General features: G+C 43.1%; 1 protein-coding gene across 1 annotated transcript in view; it reads left to right on the plus strand.

Annotated features, from left to right (window-relative positions):
• Positions 1-9,779: 9,779 nt before the first annotated feature.
• Positions 9,780-26,638, plus strand: part of PKD1L2 (polycystin 1 like 2) — a 53,525-nt gene continuing 36,666 nt past the window's right edge. Inside the window, 8 exon segments of the mRNA XM_045582898.1 lie at positions 9,780-10,875; positions 13,128-13,155; positions 13,157-13,205; positions 13,207-13,288; positions 15,213-15,377; positions 18,182-18,285; positions 18,910-18,973; positions 18,976-19,024. Of these exon segments, the coding sequence (XP_045438854.1) occupies positions 10,575-10,875; positions 13,128-13,155; positions 13,157-13,205; positions 13,207-13,288; positions 15,213-15,377; positions 18,182-18,285; positions 18,910-18,973; positions 18,976-19,024 (842 nt within the window). The 5' untranslated portion in view covers positions 9,780-10,574.

The raw sequence follows: 26,638 nt of genomic DNA on the forward strand, positions 1-26,638 counted from the left end.
TATGCAGCAGACTTTAATAAGCCCAGATTCAGGGGCAGATGTACAAACTTGTGTTGATACCAGATTCACATTCCTCCCCTTTCTGTGTGTCTTATCCTCTTTGAACCTCTACTTCCTTAACTGTAAAGTGGGGGCATAATGATATCAAAATCTCAAGGTTATTGTAGATCAAGGATCTGGCAAAAGCACCTGGCCCCAAGCAGTTATCCATCAATGTTATTGCCTTCCTATTCTGCCCCATTCTCTCAGAAGACACTTCCCTTTTACCTACATTTTCCATTAAATCCCATAATACTTGCCAGTTTATTCTGCCATCTGGTCTAAACATGTGTATCTGTGTCAGGGTTATTTATTCCCAGTTGTGAAAGCTGCACCCTTGTGAGGATTAAATGAGAATATGTGGCATACCCTGCGGGATCAGGGGGGGGGGGGAAAGCACACCACCGGAGGTAGCAGCTCTGGTGCAGAAAAAAAGAGCTCAGGGCTTAGAAGTCAGAAGACCTGGTTTGGGAGGTCAACCCTGCGATTTAAAAACTCAGTGACCATTGCCACATGATACCTGTGAACCTCACTTTGCAAAATAGGATGGCAATACCTCTGTTACAAGGTTTGTTGGGAAGACTGTGTTGAAATTATAAATGAAAACATGACATATTCTCCTTTATTAAAAATATAAATGAAAATTGATATGTTCTCCTTTCTTGTCCATTTTGTGTCTTCAGAAAAGCAATGCCCCCAACTATTGAGCTCATTCTCTGAGTCAAGTGCTTTGTAAAGCACTTCACATGTACCAGCTCGCTCTTGCCTTATATAATCGTATGAGATGGGTATTCTTAGCATCATTCTAGAGATGAGAAAGCTCAGGGAAGATAACCAACTTGCCTTAGGATACACAGCTATTAAGAGATCAAATTAGGAAGCTAAACCAGGCAGTCTGACTTCAATGTGTACCATAATCTGTGACAATTCCACACAGCCCCAGTGCATGATGGATGTTTGATAGAGTTTTATTGAATGAAGTATCAGGTGGTTATGTTAACAAGTGGAGGACCATCAGAGAGCCAGACTTTAGTTGATATCATTGCCTTGTTACATAATACTGAGGCACCAAGGCAAACTCTCTTCATTTAGGTCCCATCTGCAACCTGGGAACAAGGATTCGGAGATAAGGATTTTTTTAAAAATAACTAGAGACCTCACTCATTTATGGATAATAAAGAACATTATAAAATATAGAGACAGTAAAGCAACAAGCAGACTGTCAAATTACAGCGGGGAGGGGAGGGAGATTTGGGGGAGATAATAGATCAACAGAAGGACTTGTATACATGCATATAAGTACAACCAATGGACATAAAACTCTGGGGAGGGAGGGTATGTATGGGAGGAAGGAGGGCAAAAAAAAATCAATAAAATATATTTAAAAATAGATAAATAAATAAATAAACTGGGGAAAAAAAATAACTAGAGGCCCAGTGCATGAATTTGTGCACAGGTGGGGTCCAGCAGCCTGGCCCCAATTGGGGCAGATTGGGGCCCGGCCTGTCAGGAGAAGAGGCCAGGGGGTTGGCTGGCCAGCCTGATCAGGGCCCAATCAGGGCCAGGCCGGCCAAGTGTCCTCAGCCCTTCCCCCTAGCTGGCCTGGCCCTGATTGGGCCCTGATCAGGGTGGGCTGGCCAGTTGGGAGAGGGGTCAGCTATGGGGCGGGGCTGTAGGTGGTGGGCTGGCTGGCCTGCCCCAGAATGGGGTAGGAGGGTCAATGGGGGGGGCAGTGGCAGGGGGCTGATTTGGAGTGGGGCTGACTGTGGGCAGAGGCTGTGGGCAGTAGGTTGTGGGGGGGGGGGGGCCTCAGCAGAAGCCAGTGGCCTTGGGGAGGGGCCATTGGTGATTGGTGGCCGGCCCTGTCCCTGATTAGAGTGTGAGGCTGATGGGGGGAAGGGAGTGGAGCTGGCTGGAGGAGGGGCTGTAGGTGGTTGGGATGGGGGCAATCAGGGGCAGGGCTGGCCATGGGGAGGGGCTGAGGGCTGATTGGGGTGGGGCAGGCTGGTCATGGGAGGGGCTGCTGTGGAGCGGGGCCTCAGGAGGTTGGCCAGCTGTCCCCACCCCCAATCAGGCTGGTTCACCGGCCACAGTGGGAGTCATAGCAACTGGTCATTTCAGTTGTTACAGCATTACAGTCACTGGTTTTTTATGTTATTTTATTTATTTTTAAAATATATATATTTTATTGATTTTTTACAGAGAGGAAGAGAGAGGGATAAAGAGTTAGAAACACTGATGAGAGAGAATCATCCATCAGCTGCCTCTTGCACACCCCCTACTGAAGATGTGCCCGCAGCCAAGGTACATGTCCTTGACTGAATTCGAACCCGGGACCTCTCAGTCCGCAGGCCGACGCTCTATACACTGAGCCAAACCGGTTTCAGCGAGTCACTGGTTTTTTATATATAGAGATGGTGATAATATATTGATCATAATGATAGATATCTATCTGTCTTAGTTTTGTAGGGTTACCATAGCAAAGTACCACAGGTTGGGTGGCTTAAAGAACAGAAATTTATTTACTTACATTTCTGGGAAGTCCAAGATCAAAATGTTGGCAGGGCGTCTGAGGCTGCTCTCCTTGGCATGCAGATAGCCTCTTCTCACTGTGTCCTTATATGGCCTTCCTTCTGGGGGCCTGCATCTCTACTGTCTCTGTGTGTCCAAATTTCCTCTTCTAATAAGGACACCAGTCAGGCCCAGCTATGGTAGTACAGTGGTTGAACATCGACCTATGAAGCAGGAGGTCACAGTTCGATTCCTGGTCAGGGCACATGCCCAGGTTTCAGACTCGATCTTCAGTAGGGGGCGTGCAAGAGACAGCTGATCAATGATTCTCATCAGTGATGTTTCTCTCTTTCTCTCTCTCTCCACTTCCCTTCTCAGAAATCAACAAAAAATATATTTTAAAAGAAAAGAAGAAAAACACTAGTCAAATTGGATGAGGGCCTAACCTAATGGACTCATTTTAACTTAATCATCCCTTTAAAACTGCTATCAGCTCTAGCTGGGTAGCTTAGTTGGTTAGAACATTGCGAGTTGGATTCCCAGTCAGGGCACATATACTAGTAAGAACCAACCAATGAATGCTCATTCTCTAAAAAATAAAAAATTTTAAAAAATCAATAATTAAAAATAAATAAATAAAATACTAGTAAAAGTGCTATCAGTCACATTCTGAGGTACTAGAGGTTTGGGTTTTAACATATGAATCTTGGAGGGGACACAATTTAGCCCATAACAATATCACGAAGGCTCAACAAGCTAATGGAAGATGCTTTGGCTAAAATTAATAAGAATATCTGCTGAACTCCTGAAAATGTGCATTCATCTTGGACATCATGTCATCTGTTGAGTCCTGGGTAGCTCAGAAGCTCACCTGAGTTATCTCATCAGGATCCATTCCATCTGATACATTGCCATCTTCAGAGATGTGGTTTCTCACCCGTGGGGTTGTTCGGTTTTGCCTATGAATGATTGCCTTCATTCCAGGAACCATCCTGGCATAGTAATATGCCAAAGCAGGGACAAAAGAGGTATTTTCTCTTCACATATCTCTCCTTTAAAGCTAAAGGAAAATCTTTCCCAGAAGCCCTGATTTTTTTTTTTTCTTAGTCTCATTGGCTGAACTGAGTCACATGAATATCCCAGGCCAATCCCTGGTGAGCAGGAACTGGAGTGCCCTGATTGCCTTAAATCAGGAGTCTCTTCTGGAGGCAGCAGGTTGTCACCTGAATGATATCAGGATTTCATTACCAAGGAGAAAAGGAGAGAATGGCTTGGGATAGACAACCTATAGGAAGTACAGTATTCATCCATTCTCACATCATTCGTATTCAACATATATTTACTGAGTATCTACTACATGCTGTAAATACAGTAGCGAATAAAACACTAATTCTGTGCCTTCTTAGAATTCACACTGACTACATGCCACATTCTAGGGGTGATCCATGAGACTCAGTCTCTGCCTTTTGGGGCTCCCGTTATGTTCTTTTGGTTTGGGGCCGAGTTTGCATAACCCAAAGGACATGAACTTCCCAGAGGGGTTAGGGTCTGCCTTCCTGCTGACCCTCCATCCTTCTTCTTTATAAACAGAGATAACAAGCAGCAGCTGCTCTTCCCCAAGAAGCTCTGGCACTGCTCTGAGCCTGAGGAAGCCTGATCACTGCTTTGAGGCGTTTACTAACATGGGAAGAGTAGGACATGGGACTTGTTAGTCTCCTGGCCCATCCTCTAGCCTCTGATAAATGCCATTCACTGGACACCTGTCATGTGCCAAGTACCATGCTAAGTGTCTTATTAGCAATCTTTTCTTTAATCCCTATCAATCCCTGCAAGAGAACCAATAGCAATCTTTTATAGACTCAGAAACTCGGAGGATTAAGGTCAAGAGCTGGTCAGTGCATTGTCTTTCCTATTACACAGTAGTGTCTCCCACCTTTTGAAAATCCTTGATGAATAAATATGAGAGAAAAATTGGCTGTTCCACAATGTTTACAGAATGCATTCGCTGTGTCACATGGGTTGAAAACTGGCCAGTGCATAATAGAACAGGTCAATAGGCACATGAAGGGAAGTAACTCCTCTTATAGATAGTTTCAGTCCACCTTCGCAGAGTCTGAATTGCTCACTGGGTGAGCTGAAGGCTTTGTCTCCTCCCTTCAGGAGGGAGAAGGAAGGGTGTTCACCCATGGGTGCCCCCTGCTTTGGATTTGTACATACCGTATCTTCTAATCCTGGCACAGGCCTGGCAGGCAATCACTAACCCCTTTGTATCTGGAACTTGGTGAGTTTGTGCCCCTAGGCCAGAGATCACACAGCATGTGACAAGGTGGAAGATTTGCATTGTGGCATCCTCTTACTTCATAAATTGGGGGAAGGATTTGGGAACAGGAGGCTACCCCTTCCCTGAGACCACTTACTCCATGTATGTGTGGTGTCCATAAAATAGTCTTGAGGTAAAAAAGTGAAAGCAGAATTTAAAAAGAAAGATTTTTGTGCTACATAAAAACAAAACAAACAAACAACAAAAAAAACCCAGCAGTCTTATTTTGCAATTCTGTAGCTCCTATTACAAAGTTATTGCGTAAAGTGAGTTAATATTTCCCTTTCAGAGATAATGTTATCATACCTAAATTACTTTGCAGTTTTCCAATTAAGTTAGCTTCTAAATGATACCTTTAATTAGCCAAGGTGATGAGCTGAGCAGATAATGTGGAAATCTTAGATAGCAAGGTTGAAGGTGACAGGCAAAGTCTCAGCAAAGGTGCAGCTGCCTCCCTGAGGGAGAAGCACTGGAGGTGAGCTCCGGAAAACCCCAGCTCTCCGCAGGCCTGTTCCGGAGGGAGAGAGTGGTGGGGGAGCCGCCCTGGGACTCCTGGAGTGAACACCATCACTAAAGGAAATACCACACAAGAGGCAATTAACACTTTAGAGCATTCATTAGCCCTGACCTGTTTAGTGGATAGAGCATAGGTCTGCGGACTCAAGGGTCCCAGATTCGATTCCAGTCAAGGGCATGTACCTTGGTTGCCGGCAAATACCCAGTGGGGAGTGTGCAGGAGGTGGCTGATTGATATTTTTCTCTCATTGGTGTTTCTAACTCTCTATCCCTCTCCCTTTCTCTCTGTAAAAAATCAATAAAATGTATATATATATATATTTTTTTTTAAATATATTTTATTGATTTTTTTTACAGAGAAGAAGAGAGAGGGATAGAGAGTTAGAAACATCGATGAGAGAGAATCATCAATCAGCTGCCTCCTGCACACCCCCTACTGGGGATGTGCCCGCAACCAAGGTACATGCCCTTGACCAGAATCGAACCTGGGACCCTTCAGTCTGCAGGACAACACTCTATCCACTGAGCCAAACCGGTTTCAGCCAAAATAAATATTTTTTAAAAGAGCATTCATTATTTCCAAAGTCCTACTGGACAGCAGAGACTAGTGTCATATTGGGTATTAGAGGTTTTTAAAAAAGATGGGGACCATAGCTCCTTGACTTCAATGAACTCAGAGACTAACAAGGGAGAAAGGAATAGTAGTAGTAATAATAAACCACTCTTGGAAGGTAGAATTGATGAGATTGAAATGCAATGGGTATTGCTGTTAGCAAAAGAAGTGCCTTCTAATGAATGAGCTGGAAGACTTAGATTTTCCACCATATACTCAGGCTCAATCAGTGAGGCTGGACAAAAAAATTCAATTTAAATAATAACTCCTAGGTTATAGCCTGGATTATAGTTCTGACATTTCTAATTCCTAACTAACCTTTCAGATTCTTCCTCCCTCCTCCAGCTCCCCAGCCACTGTCCTCACCACCGAGTGCCTGACTTCAGTCCCAACCCCTCCAATAGACCTTCCTTGCTGTCGCCATGTGACCTGGCTAAAATCCACATCCGATCCTGTCACTCTCCCGTTTAAAATCCAGAGTTGAGCACAGTGCCTGGCTCCTGGCCTCACTGTGCTACATCATGCTGTAGAGTTTCCTGGGGCTGCCATAACAAAGAACCACAAACTCAGTGGGAACAGATCTGTCTGAGCGCGGGCTCTCCCAGAAGCTGACCCCAAGGCGAGAGGATTCAAATGCAAGTTGTTTATTTGAGAGGTGAACCCGGAATGGCCAGCAGCAGATGGGAAAGTAAAACACTAGGGAAAGAAGACACTAGGTACATTGTCAAGGTCGCTGCCATCACGGACACTGAAGCTGTCTGGCTGGGGGATTCGGAGATGCTGTGAACCTGTTGCAAAGTGATTTTGAGGGAGACGGGGGGACTGGTCCACCAGTGCCAGTCAGTCAAGGGTGAGAGTTTCCTCTGCGAGCGTTAACTTCCAGGCTGTCCTTTGTATGCAGAGGAAGGCAAAGAGCCTTGGTTGCAAAGAGCATTTAGAAGCCTTGGTAAGTGTGATGGGTTAAGGTGGGACATTGAAAGTGTCTATGACAACCCTCATGAGAGAACTTAGCCCAGGCTAAAGAGTAAATGCAAAAAGATGTCCAGTGTTGACTAGAATAGCAAAACTGAACAGATAGCAAACAAATGATGAAAACCACACAAAATATCTAGCAATGTGGTGTCCATTTAAAGAAAGGAGGCACAGCTACCACCATGCCGCTTTCAAAGCCTTTGAGCAGCATAGAAAAGAGTTATCATCAGATGCTAAGTGGGAAGTGCAGGATGCAATGTGAATTAATGATAGCTATACTATGGTTGTGTGCATTTCCTTGAATGCATCTTCAAGCAAGAAGCATTCAAGGAAACCACAAAGAATTAAAAATGTATTAGGGTGATGGGACCAGGAGAATTCTTTTGCTAAGTTGTCTTTTCAGCCAAGTAGAGGGCAAAGATTTACTATGACTAATTAAAAACACCAATTTACAGAGGTCAATGTACTCCACACTCCCCTGCCACTGTTTCCTGCTGGTGTTTGAATTCTTATCTCAATTAGCTTTTGGGGAAACCCAAACTAAAATTTGTCTATTCCTAGGACTGGGGTATCTGGGCCATTGGGCATGAACATCTTTAGGGTTTTTTGTATGGTTCAATTTAAACCAAACTTCTCTTTCTGTTTTCATTTGCTGATCCCCCAAAATCAGCATTTGGCGGCTCAGACAGCTGCTTCAGACCATTGGAAACATGTTCACATGTGTTCAGTCATGTTCTGCTTCCTTTCTTTATACACATGGAGGCTGAGAACTTTGGAAGTTGACATCATCAAGACAGATTCCATGCCCAGGAGTCTGCAATTTATCAGAATGTAAAGAATGTGAAAATGGAATTTAGCCTGCAGATTGTGTTCCTTATCAAAGGTCTCCAAGCACGACATAAATTAAGCCTTTATCCAGAAGATACATTATCTCTGTGTGAGGCCTTCCACATAGTTTTCTAATGGAAGTCATTAGAAGCTTGGCTCCCACAGATAAGAGACCAGTTCTGCCCAGTCTGTGAGTCAGCAATGACATCGAATCCTGCCTTGGGCTCTGTCTGGCAGGGCTTGCAAAGGCTTCTGGGAAACCAAAAGGGGACAAGAGTCAGCCCCAGGGACCAGGGTGACAAATGTTCATTGAGTCCTACTATGTGCCAGCTGTGGGATAGATAGAGAATTTAAGAGACATTATTTCTTCCCTTTAAAAAACTCACAGAATAAGTCAACTCAAATGTCCATCAGTGGGTGAATGGATGAACAAACTGTGATTTACTCATGTATTAGGATATTATTCTTCATTCATAAAAAAGAATGAAGCACTGACAGGCTACAAGATGGAATGAACTTTGGAGACACTGTGCTAAAGTGAAAGAAACGGGTCACAAAAAAGTCATCATTATATTGTATGATGCCACGTACTTGAAATGTCTGGAATAGGCAAATCCAGAGACAGAAAGTAGATGAGTGTTTTTCTGATGCTGGGGGAAGGAGGAATTGGGGTGAGAATGCTAATAGATTTCCTTTTGGTGGGATGAAAATGTTCTAATACAACCTCATGAATATACTAAAAATCATAGACTTGCCTTAGCCAGTTAGAGCGTCCTCCCATGGACTGAAGTGTTGAGGGTTCAATTCCGGTCAAGGGAATGTACTTCTATTGCAGCCTCAATCCTCATGTATGTGGAAGGCAACCAATCAGTGTGACTCTCTCACATCAATGTTTCTCTCTCTCTGTCTCTCCCACTCCCTTCTACTTTCTCTAAAAAATAAAAATAAAAATCAATCAATCAAGAGCTGTAACTTTGAGCTTGTGGAGGATGGGGTGGAGGATATCTTTCCATTAATTTTAGGATTAACAAAAAAATAAAAAATATAAAATATTGACTTATATAGTTTAAATAGGTGAATTGTATGGCATGTGAATTATATCTTAGTAAAGCTTCTATTGAAAAAAATAGAAAAAAACATTCAGAGGAGAGAAGCATATTATATGAAGCAAGTTCTACAAAATTCACAAAGGAAGTGAGATTTGAGCTGAATCTTAAAGGTGATCAGGGAAGGACTAGGGAGAAAGTGGCTCCTGGATGAGGGGACAGCACAGAAGCACACGGTGTGAGGAAAGGTCTCCAGCAATCCAATAAGAAAGGAAGAGCTGTAACTTTGAGCTTGTGGAGGATGTGGTGGAGGATATTTTTCCATTAATTTTTAGGGAGAGTGGAATGAAGAGGAAAGACAGAGAGAAACATCAATGTGAGAGAAACACATTGATGGTTGCTTTCTGCACATGCCTCAACCAGCATCTAGGCAGGGAGGAGCCTACAACCGAGGTACCTGCCCTTGACCAGAATCAAACCCTTAACCAGAATTGAACCCAAGACCCTTTGGTCCTCGGGCCTATACTTGATCCACTGAGCCAAACCAGCTAGGGTCATACATGTTTTTATGTAAATGCATTAGACCATCAACAATGCCTCATACTTAGTAACAAAAATATTAGATATCATTCCATATTTGTATACAAGGAATTTGTTCATTTTTTAATGGGTATGTAGATGCAGGTAAGCTCTGAGACTGAATCCATGGTGTGGTGGGTGCTAGGTGAGTGGTGCCAGCCATGGTGCTAGCTGCTGGATGGAGTGAGACCTCACCCCAACTCAGCCTTAGCTTCGTAGGAAGAACCCAGCATCTTACTAGCATTTGGGGAGAGGGACTTAAATTTTGACAGATATTGTAACACTGCCCATAATAGATGTTTTACCAATTTATTCATAATAGATATTTTACCAATTTATTCTCCCATTGGCAATGGGTGAAAGAGCCTGGTTCCCCACCTTTTGGGGAATATGTTTGGAAATAATGTCAATCACCAGTTCATAGAGAGCCTTGTATACTAAGCAAAGAAGTTTGAACTTGATCCATAGACCATGGACACCCACTGGAGGGTTTAAACACTGGATAAAGATGGATAGGTTTGAAGTTTTTAAAGCTTATTTGCATGATAACATCAAATAAATGTTGTAGGAAATTCTTATTCTCTAACAGGCAATGAGTGGTAATGTGATGAATCAGAGAGGGAGAGGGGGAATCTCCATTAGGATGTAAGCCATGCTTGAGACAATGCGATTATCATTTAGGTACAGCAGCCATTCTAGACAAAAAGATTGGATATGAGTGCAATCTGTTTTTTGGGGTTTTTTTTTCAATCCCATAACTCTAACTTTCCTGTAATTTTTCTTTTATCACATCTTTCCCACATGCTGATGGCTTTTAATGAAGCATTTGGTCTTTAAGGATGACAACATAAAACCAATAGCCAGGAATTTTTATCGGAAGCTAACAGTTGAGCAAATGACAAGAAGACAGGTATATAGCAGCTTTATCATTCTCCAGAAGAATATTCTGCAAATTAATTGTATTTAGAACTAGGATTAAACAAAGAGCTGGGGAAAACAAAACAGCAGACACATTCATCCTGAGTCATTGTTTCTGAAACAGGAGGTAATCGCAAAGTGAAAAGTAAGATGGATGGCAGATGGCTGTGAAGTCAACGGGATGTGAAGGACTGACAGCCAGCTCCATCCAGACTCTCCAGCTGGTTCAAGGATGAGTGCAACAGGCCTGGTCCTACTGGGGCTTGCTCTGAGGTTTATGGCCACTCCTGCTAAGCCAGAGGAGGGCAGCGTTTGCTCTAAGAGCAAAGTGGCTTTTAGAGATTCTTGCTATTAATTTCTGCCTTTTGGCCGCTCTTTCTATGGTGTCCAGAACTGGTGTGAGGAGCAAGGAGGCCATTTGGTCTTTATTCATGATGAAGGCACCCAGCAGCTTCTGCAGAAGTACGTCGCTGAGGACAGAGAATGGTGAATTGGACTCACAGGGAACTCAGCTCAGAATGGAACTGCATAAGGTAGGTGCTGTGATAGCTATGTTTTATGGGAGCTAGTGGCTGCAATTCTCCCATTGCTTTCTACCCAGAGCTCCATAAAATAAATTTATATGTCCCATTCTCATGGTAAGCAAACCCTCCTCTTTGGTTGTTTTGTGGATAAAATAACTCATGCACAGTATTTAGCACAGTACCCGGCACAGAGCTGACACAGAGCTTTGCATATGCCTAATATTCATAATATCTGTGAATTCTTTGGTTCTTGTTAGAATAGTGTCCAGCACTGTCCTGAGTGAGTCATGTCCATTATCATGTTGAATCCTCACAGTAACTGATAATATAGTTATTATTGCTGTCTCTATTTTACAGGTGGGAAAACTGAGCCTCGGGAAATAATTACTAAGCTACTTTCAAAGCACTTTCACATGTCTTCCTCCCTGAGACTGCAGCAGGTCCAGTGCTTAGCATGGTTCAGCTCACATGGGATAGTCTCATGTTAATAGTTCTCCCAGGAACTCGTACTTATCCTTTCTCTGGGAGGGCTCCTTCCTCCAACCCAGCACAACCAGTTGAGTCCTTCTCTATTCACCTGGCATGACTTTAGTTATTTAGGTGTCTTCCCTTATAGATAATAAGCTCTTTAAAGGAAGGAACCATATTCTGGCCAATCCCTCCCACTTCCAGTGTCCATATATATCTAAGAAGGGACACATAAACCTTCGTATTTAAGCCTTACACCAGCCCCCTGAGGTAGGCTTTCTACTCTTATTTTATGGGTGAGGAAAATCAAGTCCAGAGAGAGGAACTGCCTTGCTCAAGAAGACACATCTAGGGAAGGGCAGTGAGGTCTTGAGCCAGTGTCGCGCCATCTCAAACTGCTCTGTGGAAGCTACTGGGATTTAGAAAAGAAAAACTTGGTCTGTGCTAAGTACCTAGAGAAATATACCAGAGAGAATGGAAATGCTTTAATAAAGGAACAGATGGAAAGCTCATTTGAGGAAGCTCACAGCCAAAGGGATACAATTTCTGCAATGTGTCTCTTGGATTTTTTTTTTCTTTGTAGATGCAGCAATTTGCAGATTTCCATTTGTATGCACTTAAAGGAGTCCGGATTATTTAAAATATTCAGGGGATACTGCATGGCTTTACAGAAAATGAAGTAGATCTGAGTAAGCTGATATGTAACAGCTTTCAATATGTAATGTTATTTGAGAGGCTGTGTGCAACATGATGGCATTTGTGTAAATAGATTTCAGGCACTCATGGGTGCCACTACATGGATAAAATGCAGCATGGAACAAGTTGCAAGAAACAACAATAATGGGAGTGGTCCATCGGTTGGGAAAGGGAAGATTCATTTCACTCACTTTTTACTCTTGAAAAAATTTTAACCATTTGTATGGATTTCTTTTCTTTAAAATATTAATAAATAGCCCAGCCAGCATAGCTCAGTGGTTGAGCACTTGCCTATGAACCAGGAGGTCACTGGTTCGATTCCAGGTAAGGGCACATGTCCAGGTTGCAGACTCAATCCCTAGTAGGGGGTGTACAGAAGGCGGCCGATCAATGTTTCTCTCTCATTGATCTCTCTCTCTCTCTCTCTCTCTCTCTCTCTCTCTCTCTCTCTCTCCCTCCCTCCCTCCCTTCTTTTCTGAAATAAAAATATACATATTTTTAAAAATTAATAAATACATTTTTGAGTCTTTATAGCAAATATTTTCTATATAGTATTTTCTAGATCTCTAGTGTGCTTGAAATGCCTCTGTATCTCTCTCTCTCTCATTCTCTCTCTCTCTCTCTCTCTCTCTCTCTCTCTCTCTCTCTCTCACACACACACACACACACACACACACACACACACACACATCATCCTTGGGTTCAAAGCTCTGCAGAGTCCTGAAGTAAGGAAATTGTGCCTGTTGCAGCTCAGCAGTGCCCATTTCTGTTTGTCAGGAGCCCCGTTTCTATGTGAAATTCCTTTTAACATCTGGGGCACACTTCTGTGCTCTTTAGGTTACTGTTAGATGGAGCCAAAAGCATCATTTATTTAGTCAAACCAACTCCTACAGGCTCTCCAACGTGGGTTCCCAGCGTTTAGGTCGAGTTCTTATGTTTGAGTGTCGGAAGATAATGGGCAGAAAATGCTCCATTGCTGGCATGGGAGAGGCCTTCAGCACTGAATGAGTACCTACTGCACACAAAGAGCTGAGCTGGGACAAGCCTTGTACATAAAAAGAATCAGAAAAAGTCCTGGTGGTTGTGTTCCCTCCCAGGACCGGGGATCTGGCTGGACAAGTCAAATCTATAGCCACTGGCATGGAGGGCAGGCCTCTCCTGCTCCCGACACCTGTGGGCTACATCGGGAGAGACCCTTCTGCCAGGTGGGCTGCCTCAGACAACTGCTCACAGCTGTTCGCCTTCATCTGCGAGTTTGGTGAGCCTCTGTTGTAGAGTCTACTTCCTTTGCCCAGTCTCTTCCTGTCTCTGTTTCCTTGTTTTCCTGTGTGTCTCTCTACTTCTATCTCTGTCTCTCTGTTTCTCTCAGTGTCTCTCTAGATGCCCACTTGTCTCTGTGTGATGCTCCATGTCTCTCTATCTCTATCTCTGCTATCCTGTCTCTATCTCTCAGTCTCTGTCTCTCTGTGTGTCTCTCTAAATGCCCATCTGCCTCTGTCTATGTGCTCAGTCTCTCTGTGTGTTCCACCGTCTCCCTAGCTCACATCCTCACTCTCCCTGTCCATTTACCTGCCTATTAGTCTTGCTTGTCTCTCTCGGTCTTTCTTCCTCACATATCTGCATCTAGGGGGAAATGCCACTCACCCTTAACTCCTTGCTCCCTGGTCAGCCTGAGTCTGAGTTCCCAAGTCCACATCCCACCAGCTCCCAACTATTCTTCTCTTGTGCCCTTTCTGGCTGCTACCCATGCCCGACTCCCAATGTAGGTGCTGGGGACTATGTATAAGAAACCCTGCCAGAGTGGGATGTGGATGCACACCAGGTCCTATGGACCAGGTGGGGACTGGGATTGGGGCCTGGTCTTAGAGCTGAGCCTCCTGTTCCCCCTGACCCACAAGCCAGACTTGATAGAACCTTCCGGGTTTCCTGGGTCCAGTCTCCTCCCTGGCTCTAAGCTCCTGGGTCCCAGGCCCTGCCCTGAGTTAGACACTCACAGGAGCTCCTGCTCCATTCTTCCCCTTCCCCAGCTTTAAATAGATGCATGTCGCCCTGCACTTCTGAAAATGTGGAAGCTCCTGTGAAGCCCTCCCTAGTCTGTGCCTTATGCAACTTCCCTCTTTCTATCACAGCCTCCCCAAGTCCCTGCCCCCTCTGCCACCCAACTTCAAGCTTGTCTCTCAGCCTCTGTCAGACCCAGGGTCTTGGAGCCCTGGCATGAAGTCACACTATGAAGAACTAATGAGTATGGAGCAGAAGTTCCAGCACTGAGCCAGACACTCATGTACATTTATTCACCATAATAGAAGTCCGTCCATCATTCTATTGTAGGTCTATTATAAAGCAAAAAAAAAAAAAAAGTGAGACTCAGAAGAAACAGATTCCCCCCTAGAGCCTTCAGAAAGAACCTTGATATTAGTTCAGTGATACCCATTTATGGACTTCGGACCTTCTTAACTATAATACTATAAATGTGTGATAATTTGTTACAGCAGCCATAGAAAATGAACACAGATTTGGTCTCTGCTACTCTGTGGACTTCCCACCAGGCAAACAGGCCTGAGTGTGAATTCAGCATTTCCCACTTACTGTTGTGCACACCTGAGTCAGGTTATTCTTTTGCAACGAATGTTCACTGAGCAGGTGCCAGAGAGCAGGGCTCGTGTGGGCATCTTGCACAGTGATCTCACTGAGCCCCATGTTTCTAATGGAGAGAATAATAGCTCAGCTCATAGGATTGGAATCACTCATTGAAATAACTCATTCATTCAACAAAAGCTTGTTTCGCAAATATCATATACCGGGCATTGTTTTCAAATAAGACTCAAGGAAAGTACTTGAAATAGATAGAATAATCATTGTTATTTGAATAGCCCATACTCTGAGTGTACAAACTCATTTAATCCTCCTAATGGCCATATAGAGTATGGTATAGACTCTCCTCTACACAGAGGAGGCATAGAGAAACTGAGTAATTTGCAGAGGTCACACAGCCACTGGGTGGCTAGGCTGGACCTGCCCTTGGGCAGTCTGGCTCCGAGTTACTCTCACCCCTGATGAGTCTGCTTCTGCTGTGTCCTTGCAGTTCACAATCCTTACCCCCAAGACTCTTCCACTTCCAATCAACCAGGCACTTGCCTATCCATGACCATAGGCCTCCTATGTATCACCTTACCTTTGTACAGGTGTCAGCTAGAGTCTGGCCTGCAAGGATCACAATGCCACCATGCATTGTGGCTTGGGGGAAATCATTCAGATTCAGGATGCTTTCTACGGGGCGGCAGACCCTGGAAGCCCCTTGGACCTGGAAGAGGAATGCAGCTGGGTCAGTGTCAAGGACGAAGCTGCAGGTAGGGCCTAAGGGTTCCACAGCTCTGCCTGTGAGCTCAGGGCAGTTCCTGGTATCTAGAAGGCTCCACCAATCCTCATATATTATGACCTGAGCCTCCACCATTGGGAAAACTAGCCAGTCTGCCACAGCACTGAGCTGGGAAGCAAGGGAGCTACAACTCATCCCTTCACTTTTTTTTATATATATAATATATTTTATTGATTTTTCACAGAGAGGAAGAGAGAGGGATAGAGAGTTAGAAACATTGATGAGAGAGAATCATCGATCAGCTGCCTCTTACACACCCCCTACTGGAGATGTGCCCGCAACCAAGGTACATGCCCTTGCCCGGAATCGAACCCGGGACCTTTTAGTCCGCAGACAGACGCTCTATCCACTGCACCAAACCGGTCTCGGCTCATCCCTTCACTTTTGCTTCCCACCCAGCTTGAGTGCAAGAAACATCACTTTTCTTTTTTAATTTAATTTTAAATTTTTAAAAAAATACTTGAAATACATAGACAAGAATAAAAAAAAAATACTTCAATGAACATCCACAGACCCACTGCCCAACATTGTCAAATTATATTTGTTTAAAATTCCATCATGAAGGAATCAAACCCAACATCGGATATATAGCCAACACTTCTGTGAAGCCCTCCCTGGTCTGCTCCTGTCATAAAGTCAGCACTTGTTAATAGCATGGATGGTTTTGTATTGTTGCCTTCTATGTGTGCAACTGTAAGCAACATGTAGTATTGCTTTGCAGGTTTTAGTGTTTATAAAAATTGTATCATATCCTATGTCATTCTGTGAAGTGCTTTTTTTCTCTTTTCCTTCTTTATTTTATTTTTTTATTCAAAGTATTATCCATCTTGATACATGCTATATTAGCTTATCTGTTTCATCTATTGTATGTGCCAGAATTTGTCTCTTTCTCTGTTAAGAGTGTATGGGTTGGGTCTTAATCCTTGGTATTGTGAATAATGCTAAACAAGTGTTTCTGGTGGCATCTCTTGTTCACATGGGAGAATTTCTCTAGGACCTGTTTTTACAAAATTAGATTAATTCTGCCTCTGAGCTGCCTTTGCCCCCTGGCAACGATTCACTTTAGGCCATTTGACTAGATGCTACTGCACCAGTGGTTCTCAAAGTGGGGTTCCTGGGCCAGCAGTGTTAACATTACTTGGGAGCTTGTTAGAAGGAAATTCTCAAGCTGCCTGCACCCTCTCTAATCTGGGACCCCTTGAGGGATGTCCGACTGCCCATTTAGGCCTATTCAGGCCTAAATGGGCAGTCGGACATCCCTCTCACAATCCAGGACTGCTGGCTCCCAACTGCTCATCTACCTACCTTCCTGATTGCCCCTAACCACTTCTGCTTGCCAGCCTGATCACTCCCTAACCACTCCCCTGCCAGCCTAATTGATGCCTAATTGTTCCCCTGCCAGACTGATTGCCTCTAACTGCCCTCCCCTGCTGGCCTGATCACCCCCATCTGCCCTCCTCTGCAGGCCTGGTCCCTCCCAACTGCCCTCCCCTACTGGTCATCTTGTGGCAGCCATCTTATGTCCACATGGGGGCAGCCATCTTGTGTGTTGGAGTGATGGTCAATTTGCATTAGCCTTTTATTAGATAGGATATGTATGTATATATATACTGGACATCTCTCCAAGTCACTAGCTTATTCTTTTAATAACTCCATAATATCTTAGTATAAGATTATGTCAAAATGTATTTAATCAGTTACCCTGTTGATAAACATTTAAGTTGCTTCCGGTCTTTTGTTGTTACATATCACTCTGCAGTGCTTTCTTGTACATTCTTGTGCATATATCTTGACATGTGCCTGGGCTTATTTTTAAAAGAGAGATCCCTAGTAGTGGAAATGCTGGGTCACAGGGTCTGTGCATTTTATTTTATTTTAACTTTATCTTTCTTATTAAAAATATTACCGAAGACCACCCTAACCTTCCCCCCATTGACCCATCTCTTTCCTACTTCTACCCCCTCCCCAGGCCTTCACCACATTATTGTCTGTGTCCATGGGGAGTCTGTGCACTTTAAATGTTAATAGATACTGCCCAATTACCCTTCAAAATCGCTGTATCGATTTATATTTCGGCTAACAGTGCATGAGGGTGCCAGTATCCCCTATGGCTCTGAAACCACATTATGCCATTTTCCAACACATTAATCAGTCGGAACAGCTACTCCTATTAAGGGCGTGTATAATGATGCAAGGAGCTCTGAAGGGAAAAGATGAGTCAGTGAATGTTGGGGTTCCCAGGGGCTATCCAGGAGAGCAGGGCCCGTGGGTCTAGGAAAAGGGAGGGCAACATGGAGGAGAGGGCACCGAAATAGGAGGGTGGCATGGAAGACACGTTCTACCAGAGACATTAGCCTGCTGGACATGCTTGGGTAGATAAACAGTGAGCAAAAGGTGTCTCAATTCTATTTCTGGGGAAAAGAGGCCACATGTTTTGGCAACACCTTCCATTTGGTGGTTTTGATCTGCCAGGCCCGGTGCTGCTGTCAGTGGACAAATGTGTAGCTCGGAGCAGGGGGCAAGCTGGATCTAGCAACTATGTGGTCCAGATTTTCTGCCCCAACTTTGTTTAAAATATCCTCTCCCATTGTGAATCGGTGTGTTCTGATCATTATCAGCTTCTGATTTGTGAAAGGAGACTTTATCCGGACATCCCACCCCGATTATGCCCAGTTGCATGTGACTTTCCTCAGGTAGCTGAGAACCAAGACCTCCTCAAAGTACTTTTTATTTGCAGTCAGTCTTTTTTTTTCTTCCCTTCCCATTTGTGCACAGAAACAAAGATTATGCTGGACAAATTAGCCCAGAGCTGTGTGAAGACCCAGCAAATTCTTCCCTTCACCCCATCCTCTATGCCAACTTTGGAAGCTCAAGGTTTTGTAAAATTTAATGTGCATTAAATGGCTTACAATGAATCATCGGCCACCTTAGCCAAGTAGATTTTTCTTAAAGGTGCTTAGCCTTTGTTCTTTTTAAACATTATAAAATGCATTTGGACAATCAATAGAATCCTGGCAAATAAATTAAGGTACATTGTGTAGTTATTAAAAAGAACAGGGCAGCTCTAACTGAATTTATATAGAACAACCTCCAAGATATACTAAGTGAAAAAAAAATGGAAGGTGTCAAATAATGAATGTAGTATGCACCATTTGTATAAATAGAAAAGTACGTACGGGTTGTGAATATCTATCTCTAGAAGGTGAAACGGGATATTGATAACAGTGGTTGCCTCTGAAGAGCAGAATGGGGGTGGAGGTGGGGCTGAGGTATGGCAGTGGAAGGGGGTTGTACATTTTAGATTATTAATCATATATTACCTAAGAACAAAAAATAAAATTCAAAAGAACTTTAAAAAGTAAAACTAAAATTTTGAAAACTTTAAAAGTCTCCCCTAAAGATGCAGGACAGGTGGGTAGGAGAGAGTCAGTTTTAAGCATGGAATTTTCTCTGCAATGGCACCCGGCCCTTTGAGTTTTCACCTGCAGGCCTGCAGCTGACAGGGTCCAATGAGTTTCATCTTTGATAATGTCACCATCTCCCTGATGTGGCTCCTCTCTCCCTACACTATATCATTATCACAGGGAATGGCCACACTTTTGATCCCTATAACCCTCCCACCCTCTCCCGGAGGAGAAACCTCTGAGGCTTGATTCAGGATATTATCAGTTATGGCAGTGGTTGGCAAACTCATTAGTCAACAGAGCCAAATATCAACAGTACAATTGAAATTTCTTTTTGGAGCCACATTTTTTAAACTTAAACTTCTTCTAACACCACTTCTTCAAAATAGACTAGCCCAGGCCATGGTATTTTGTGGAAGAGCCACACTCAAGGGGCCAAAGAGCCGAATATGGCTCTTGAGCCACAGTTTGCTGACCACGAAGTTAGGGGTATGTGTTGCTCATCCCCCATTAAAGCCAGCCAGCCCAGGCTCATTCAGGTGGAGGCAGAAGAGTTCCTAGCAGAAAGTGAGAGCAAGGCCCAATGTGCAAGCATATTTCAAATCTACTTGTGTCACATTTTTTAAACCCAAAGCAGGTTTCATGGCCGCACCCAGATTCAACAGGTAGAGAAACAGTCAATACCTGTTGAGGGAAGAAATGGCAGAGCCATAGAACAAAGGGGCATACATATGGAAGTGGGAGAAATGAATGCTCACCTATTTCTTATTATGGAAGCCACATGAACAGGCGTGGAGAGCTGGTCCTTTTGACTTGGTGCTATGTAGAATCTCTCCAGGGTCACTGTTTGAGGAGTCAGTAACGGTGTAAAGAAGATGCTCACCTGGGAATGCTTTTTATTGGCAAGGATTATAAAAATAATAGTAACAATATTAATAATAGTCCAGCCAAGCTGCTTTCACACATAATCTCACTAGAGCTGTGCTGTCTAGTGTTACAGCCACTCACCATGTGAGCTATTGAGCACTTGAAATGTGGCTGTTCTCAGTTAAGATATGCTATATATGTAAAGTACACATGGGATTTTTAAGACTGAGTCCCCTACCCCTCACCCCCAAAAAAAGAATGTAAATATTTCACTAAAATTTTTTTCTCACTAATAATTTTTACATTGATTACACATTAAAATGATAGTACTTTAGATATATTGGGTTAAAGAAAATACATTAAAGTTAATTTCACCTGTTTCTTACCTTTTTCAGTGTGGCTATTAAAAAATGTAAACACATGTGGCTCATACTATTTGTATTGAATGATGCTGAGCTAGATAATCATTATCTTGTTTTAACAAAGTTACAGTGGTGTTGACCAAGCCACACAACACCATGATGCAACCAGGACTGTTGAGCCTTGAACGGAGGTCAGCCTCCGAGGTCCCTGGTGGGTTATACAGTGCATAGTATCTGGGCCTGAGAGCACTACCCCCCCCCCCCCCGGTTTACCCCCCCCCCCCCAACTCACACACACACATCCTCTAGGAAACAGTTACCACCCCAACCTGATAGTAGCTAGACCAAACTCATAGTATTTCAAAGTCCTACCTGGTAAGCTCCGATGCCCCAGCAGGAGGGTGCCCCAGACTGTTTCAGAAAATCTAGGTGCTCTTTGGATTCTGAGGCTCCTTACAGGGACCTCAGTTCAACATGGATTCCCTGGGAAAGCACAGAGGCCCAAACGCCTCTCTTCTAATCCCCAATTCTGGCCCCGTGGGTGCCAGCATTCCTAAAAGCACTGGTTGCAGTGAGGCAAATAGGGTACCAGCCCTGTCCACAGCCCAAAGCTGCTTCAGTGAGTGCAAGTCTCAAATTCAGCAATGCTTTGAGGTCTCAGGCCTTGTGCCAACACAGTGGTGTCCAAGGCTGAGGTTCTAATCCCAGGCACTGCTAATATGTCAGATCCAGAAATAATCCCCAGCCTTGGGTTTCTGTTTCCTTCACTGTTATACATTCTCTTTCTCTCTCTCTCTCTCTCTCTCTCTCTCTCTCTCTCTCTCTCTCTCTCTCTCTCCCTCTCTCCCTCTCTCCCTCTCTCCCTCTCTCCCTCTCTCTCTCTCTCTCTCTCTCTCTCTCTCTCTCTCTCTCTCTCTCTCTCTCTCTCTCTCTCTCTCTCTCTTTCTCTCTCTCTCTCTCTCTCTGCCCGGCACAGGTAGGGTCCCTAGGCCTGGCTGTCAATCAGGGCCAATCAAGCCTTCAGGTTGCTGGCTGGGGCCTTCCTTCATTCCATGCTGCCCCCTGGTGGTCAGTGCATGTCTCAGTGAGTGATAAACTGCCAGTCTCCCAATCCAACTCCCAAGGAGACACTTTACATGTTAGCCGTGTGTGTGTGTGTGTGTGTGTGTGTGTGTGTGTGTGTGTGTGTGTATGTATATGTATACACACACACATATATATGAAGCCAGCAACTGGAACACTAGAACAACAGGAATGACTAGAACAACCAGTCGCTGTGATGCTCACTGTGGCCAGCCAACCTTCCACGGCCCCCCATGCCAGCCCTGCCTCTGACCGGCCTCCCCATCAGGGGTAGGGCCAGTCAACCTCCTGTAGATCCCCTCTGGCTGGGTTGGCCCTCGATCAGGCCCTAATTGGAAGCAGGGCCAGCTAGCAAACCTCCTGCAGAACCCCCTCCACCAGCCCAGCTCCCATTGGCCCCCATTGGGGCAGGCCAGCTGGACCCCATCCATGCATGAATTCGTGCACCAGGCCTCTAGTATATATACTATATATATGACAGAAAAAGGAACAAATCAAGATAACAATTAAAATGGGTGGTATAAAAAGAACACAGGTTGTAAAACCAGAAAAATCTGAATTTGAATTCCTGCTTCTAATACCCACTGTATAACCCTCCGGTCACACTCCTTACAATATCTATTTCCAAACCTATAGGATTAAATATAAAATTATGTTTGCACTATCCCATAGTAGCTCCAAATCCCATAGTAATATCCCAGCCAGGAGGGGGATTAAATTGGTTTTACTATAAAGTCTATGACCTTTCCATTACTCTAAAACTACAATGAATAAAGAAAGAAAAAAAAAAGGAAATATTTACATGAAAAATACACAAATCTACATAGACCCTACAGATCACCTGGACACTGTTCAAAGTGTCCAGGTATTTACCTTTTGTTTCATCCACTAAACATTTATTGGACAACCACTATAATCCAAACATTGTGTCAAACAGTAACAGGTGACTGTCTATGGTGGAATCCCAGGACTGTCTGGCCTTGAATGGAGCTCAGCTCAGCTACATGAAAGAAAGGAAGGAATCCAGGATCAGTTTTGTTTTGTTTTGTTTTAAGGTTGGTCACAGGAATGGTACATAAAAAGGAATGCCCACTCTGAGATTAGAGGTGATGGCACTGGAAATAAAGACTTCAATAAAGTAAGAAAGTTTGCGTCACATTTATATTGATGGTTGCCTTAATTGGAGTAAAATGAGGAATTACACATGAAGATGCTTAGGGAAAAAATGTTTAAGTAATACAAATACTATGGTATTTTCTGTAGGTTTTTTTCCCCCATTTGCTAGTATTTCACCAATAAAAGAACAAATGCTAAGTTATACATTCCTAATCCCCACATTTTATAGGATTTGAATTTGGCATAAGTCAAAATGCACTGTCTGTAGCCCTGTTAAGACTTTCAGTTGCACAAGGACCTTCTAGCAATAAACAAACTAGTTAAAAACTGGAGCAAATGGAATAAAATGCAAATATTTGTCTACTCTGGATAGAGAGTCTGGGTGTTTGTCATACTACTCTCTGAATTCTGTGGGCGATTAGATTTTTTCATAATCTAAATCAAACAACAATGAGTGATGCTTTACATTTGCAATCCATTGGGCATTAACTATAAGTGAAAGCGACTGTCATTTTTTCCCCCTTTCAAAAGAAATAGATGATAATATTCTTTGCCATCACTCCACCCAAATACTCAAATTTCCTCTTCTTTAAAGACTTGTTAGACTTCGAAACTACTCATCCACCTTCTTCTATTATATTTTTTAAGATTGGGTAATATATATCTGGTGTTTTCTAATCAGTCTTAGCAGCCTCAGAACTGAATTTACAATGAAAAATGGCATGAATTTTAAGTCACATATTTTGTGTAGACTGTGTTTTTCTTTTATGTGTTTGTTTAGACTCCTACTTCTGCTTAAAATGGAGGCTCCATTTCCATCGTAGAGAAATAACATGAGCCAATGGGGAGAATACAGCCTCCAATAAAAAAGGCATAATGAAAGTCAAACAATTGCTCCTTGAGAAGCTCCTTCTCGCCTTGCAGTCCCCATGTCTTGTGCACATCTGCATGGCAGGCTGTTTTGTTTCTCTGCAATGGAAAACTTTCTACATTTCTGAAATTATGTTCCTTATGGAACAATTTGCATAAGGTGAAATTTGTCCAAGTCTAGCATTAGGTAACTCAGCGCCACCTACTGACAGATCCATGGATCGCCGTTCTTCTTAGTCTATTCAGAGCCACAAGGCCAAGTCTGGAGGGGGATGTCCCTGGAAATGGATCATTCAGAAGCCAGGATAAGCCTGAGAGTGACTGGGATGTACACAGGCTGTTGGGAGGCACAGAAGAGAGAACTTTGTGAAAGCCAGGTCAGAAAGGACTGTAGAGCCGAAGTCCTTGGTGGGGGGCCAGAAATAGGAGGCAGGAGCAGAGAATGTAGAGCAAGGGAAGTCATGGATTTGGAGGGTAGCTGTGAGCACCTCACTATACTGGGAGTTCAGGGGTACGTGGGGAAAATGAAAGATGGAGAACTCGAAGAGGCCTAGTGGTGAAGAGCCTTGATACCTGCCAGTATAGAGACATTGTTTTTAGGAGCGTATGCAGGCTAAGCACCAGGACACAGGCTCTGATTTGGAGTGCAGGTTTCCTGGGGGATACTAAAACAGGGCTGGGTAAAATGCAGTATCAGCACAGGCCCAACTGACATTGAACAACTACTGGATTCAAGATGTCCCTGGGGAGGGGATGTCACCTTGGGACAGGCAGCTCACTTTGGCTAAGAATTCCTGGAGGTGGTTCAGCTGTGAGCCCTCAGCTGCTATCACGCCAGGATGCTGGGCAGGGTTGGTGGTGGTGCAGGCCTCGGTCTTGAAGGGTGGAATCTGGGTGACACACCACCACATCCACTACAAAGGATACACAGGAATCTCTGGCCATGGAGTTGAAAGCTCTGTGATTACTAGTATTGCTAGTGTCAACTAATACTCACTGGGTAACTTTAAGTAGTAAATGAGACTACAAAGAATAACTGGTACAGAGTTGATTCTAAAAAGCAGGTAATTGTTACTATTATATTAGTATTACATGAAAGTATATACCGTACTAATTTTATTTAATAGGCTAAGTGCATAAATGTCATCCTATTATATTACAAAAAGCTACAATATATGAGACGATTACATGCCAGATACTTATTCAGCCCATGGCCTCATTTGAACTTTTAACCCAGCCAGGAATAGCTCTTACCTCATTTTATGGACAAGGTCACTGAGGCTCAGAGAGGTTAATTGAGTCATTAGGCTTTACAGGTAACCCTAGGAGCACTTGGAGATCTCATTTCTAGTTTCCTACCCTTTCCATTCCATCCCACTGCCCGATTTGGTCAGATGGCCTCATCCACCAAGCTGGCTGGCAATTTGTGAGTGACATAAATAAAATGACAATTGGGAATCATAAGAAAAGACCAAAAATGTGAGCTTTCTTCTTCACTTTCTTTTTAAGTTGCATCCCATTAACATCAACTATCAAAGCAGTATATACAAATCTCAGAGTCTTGAACCAATTTTTAAACATTATATTAAAGAATAATACATATAAAGGAAAATGCCCCAAAAGATATGGAACAATTAATTTTTACACAATGAACCAGCACCTAGATCAGAAACAAAATATGCCGAAACCGGTTTGGCTCAGTGGATAGAGTGTCGGCCTGTGGACTCAAGGGTCCCAGGTTTGATTCCAGTCAAGGGCATGTATCTTGGTTGTGGGCACATCCCTGATGGGGGGTGTGCAGGAGGCAGCTGATCGATGATTCTCTCTCATCGATGTTTCTAACTCTCTATCCCTCTCCCTTCCCCTTTATAAAAAAATCAGTAAAATATGTTTGTTTTTTTTTTTTTTAAAGAAACAGTCGAAACCGGTTTGGCTCAGTGGAGAGAGCATCAGCCTGCGGACTGAAAGGTCCCAGCTTCGATTCTGGTCAAGGGCATGTACCTTGGTTGTGGGCACATCCCCAGAAGGGGGTGTGCAGGAGGCAGCTGATTGATGTTTCTCTCTCATTGATGTTTCTAGTTCTCTATCCCTCTTTCTTTCTCTCTGTAAAATATCAATAAAACATATTTTTTAAAAAGAAATAAAACATGGCCAGTCTCTCAGAAACCGCCCCCACCATGCCCTCCAAGGATTCTAACATAATCGAATAGTGTGACCTGTATTTGAAACTTATATAAATGAAATCTTATAAAAGATTGTATATTCTCTTTTGTGTCTGACTTCACTTTAGTAGTGTGTTTTTTGATATTTATCCTTACTGTTGTGTATAATTAGGATTTATTTTTATTTTTATTGCTGGATAGCATCTCATTGTGTGAATATATCTCAATTTACCTGTCCATTCTAGCACTGGTAGGCATTTTGAGTGATTTCCCACTTGGAGTATTATAAATTGTGCAGCCATGAACATTGTAGTAGTGCTTGTCTTTGGTGCACATCAGACACATTTCTGTTGGGTTTATGCTTACATAAGAGTGGAATTGCACAAATCCATAGGGTTATAACACGAATTTTTGAGTTTTGTCTCCATCTCTTTGTATTCCAAGCATATCTTCCATATGCTGCAGCAGTTTCTACAACCACTTTGTAAGGTTCTCCTTTAGGTGAGACCACTGGGAGAGAAATCAGAGAAAAAATCAATTTCTCTGCTTTTTAGTCCTGGACAATTTTAGTTGGTACCAGAGTTTTAAAACTTAACTTTTCCAGACAGATCACTGAAAAACTGGCTGGATTTTGTTATTCAAAACCATCCTTCAGCCAAAACCGGTTTGGCTCAGTGGTAGAGCGTCAGTCTGCAGACTGAAAGATCCCAGGTTCGATTCCGGTCAAGGGCATGTACCTTGGTTGCCAGCACATCCCTGGTAGGGGGTGTGCAAGAGGCAACTGGTCGATGTTTCTCTCTCATCGACGTTTCTAGCTCTCTATCTCTCTCCCTTCCTCTCTGTAAAAAATCAAAAAAATATATTTAAAAAAAAAAAACATCCTTCACATATCCACAAAGAGTTAGCATTTTCTTGTTCTAAAATCTGCATTATCTGATATTTACAGTGCCCACTGCAGCAATCTTCTGATTAGTGTTGGCTGGTAGATCTTTCTTCCATCCTTTTATTTTTTTTAACCTATTTATATAATTATATTTATAGTGGGTATCTTATAGATAGTATATGGCTGAATCTTGGGTTTTTAATGTCATATGGTATGTTTAGAGCATTTACAATTAATGTAATTATTGATTTAGTTGAATTTAGATCTATTGTTTTGGTATTTGTTTTCTGTTTTCCCCCTCTGTTTATTCCCCACCCCTGGTTCCTCTTCTTTCCTGACTGCTTTTTGATTACTGAATATTTTTAGTATTCCATTTAAACCTAACTACTGGTTGTTTGTGTGTGTGTTTTTTGTTGTTGTTGTTTGTTTGTTTTGTTTTGTTTTGTTTTTTGCTCCCTGAATTTCTTTTTTTTAAATTAAATTAT

Source organism: Pipistrellus kuhlii, unplaced genomic scaffold (genome assembly GCF_014108245.1).
Source record: "Pipistrellus kuhlii isolate mPipKuh1 unplaced genomic scaffold, mPipKuh1.p scaffold_m20_p_17, whole genome shotgun sequence".
Taxonomy (NCBI): domain Eukaryota; kingdom Metazoa; phylum Chordata; class Mammalia; order Chiroptera; family Vespertilionidae; genus Pipistrellus; species Pipistrellus kuhlii.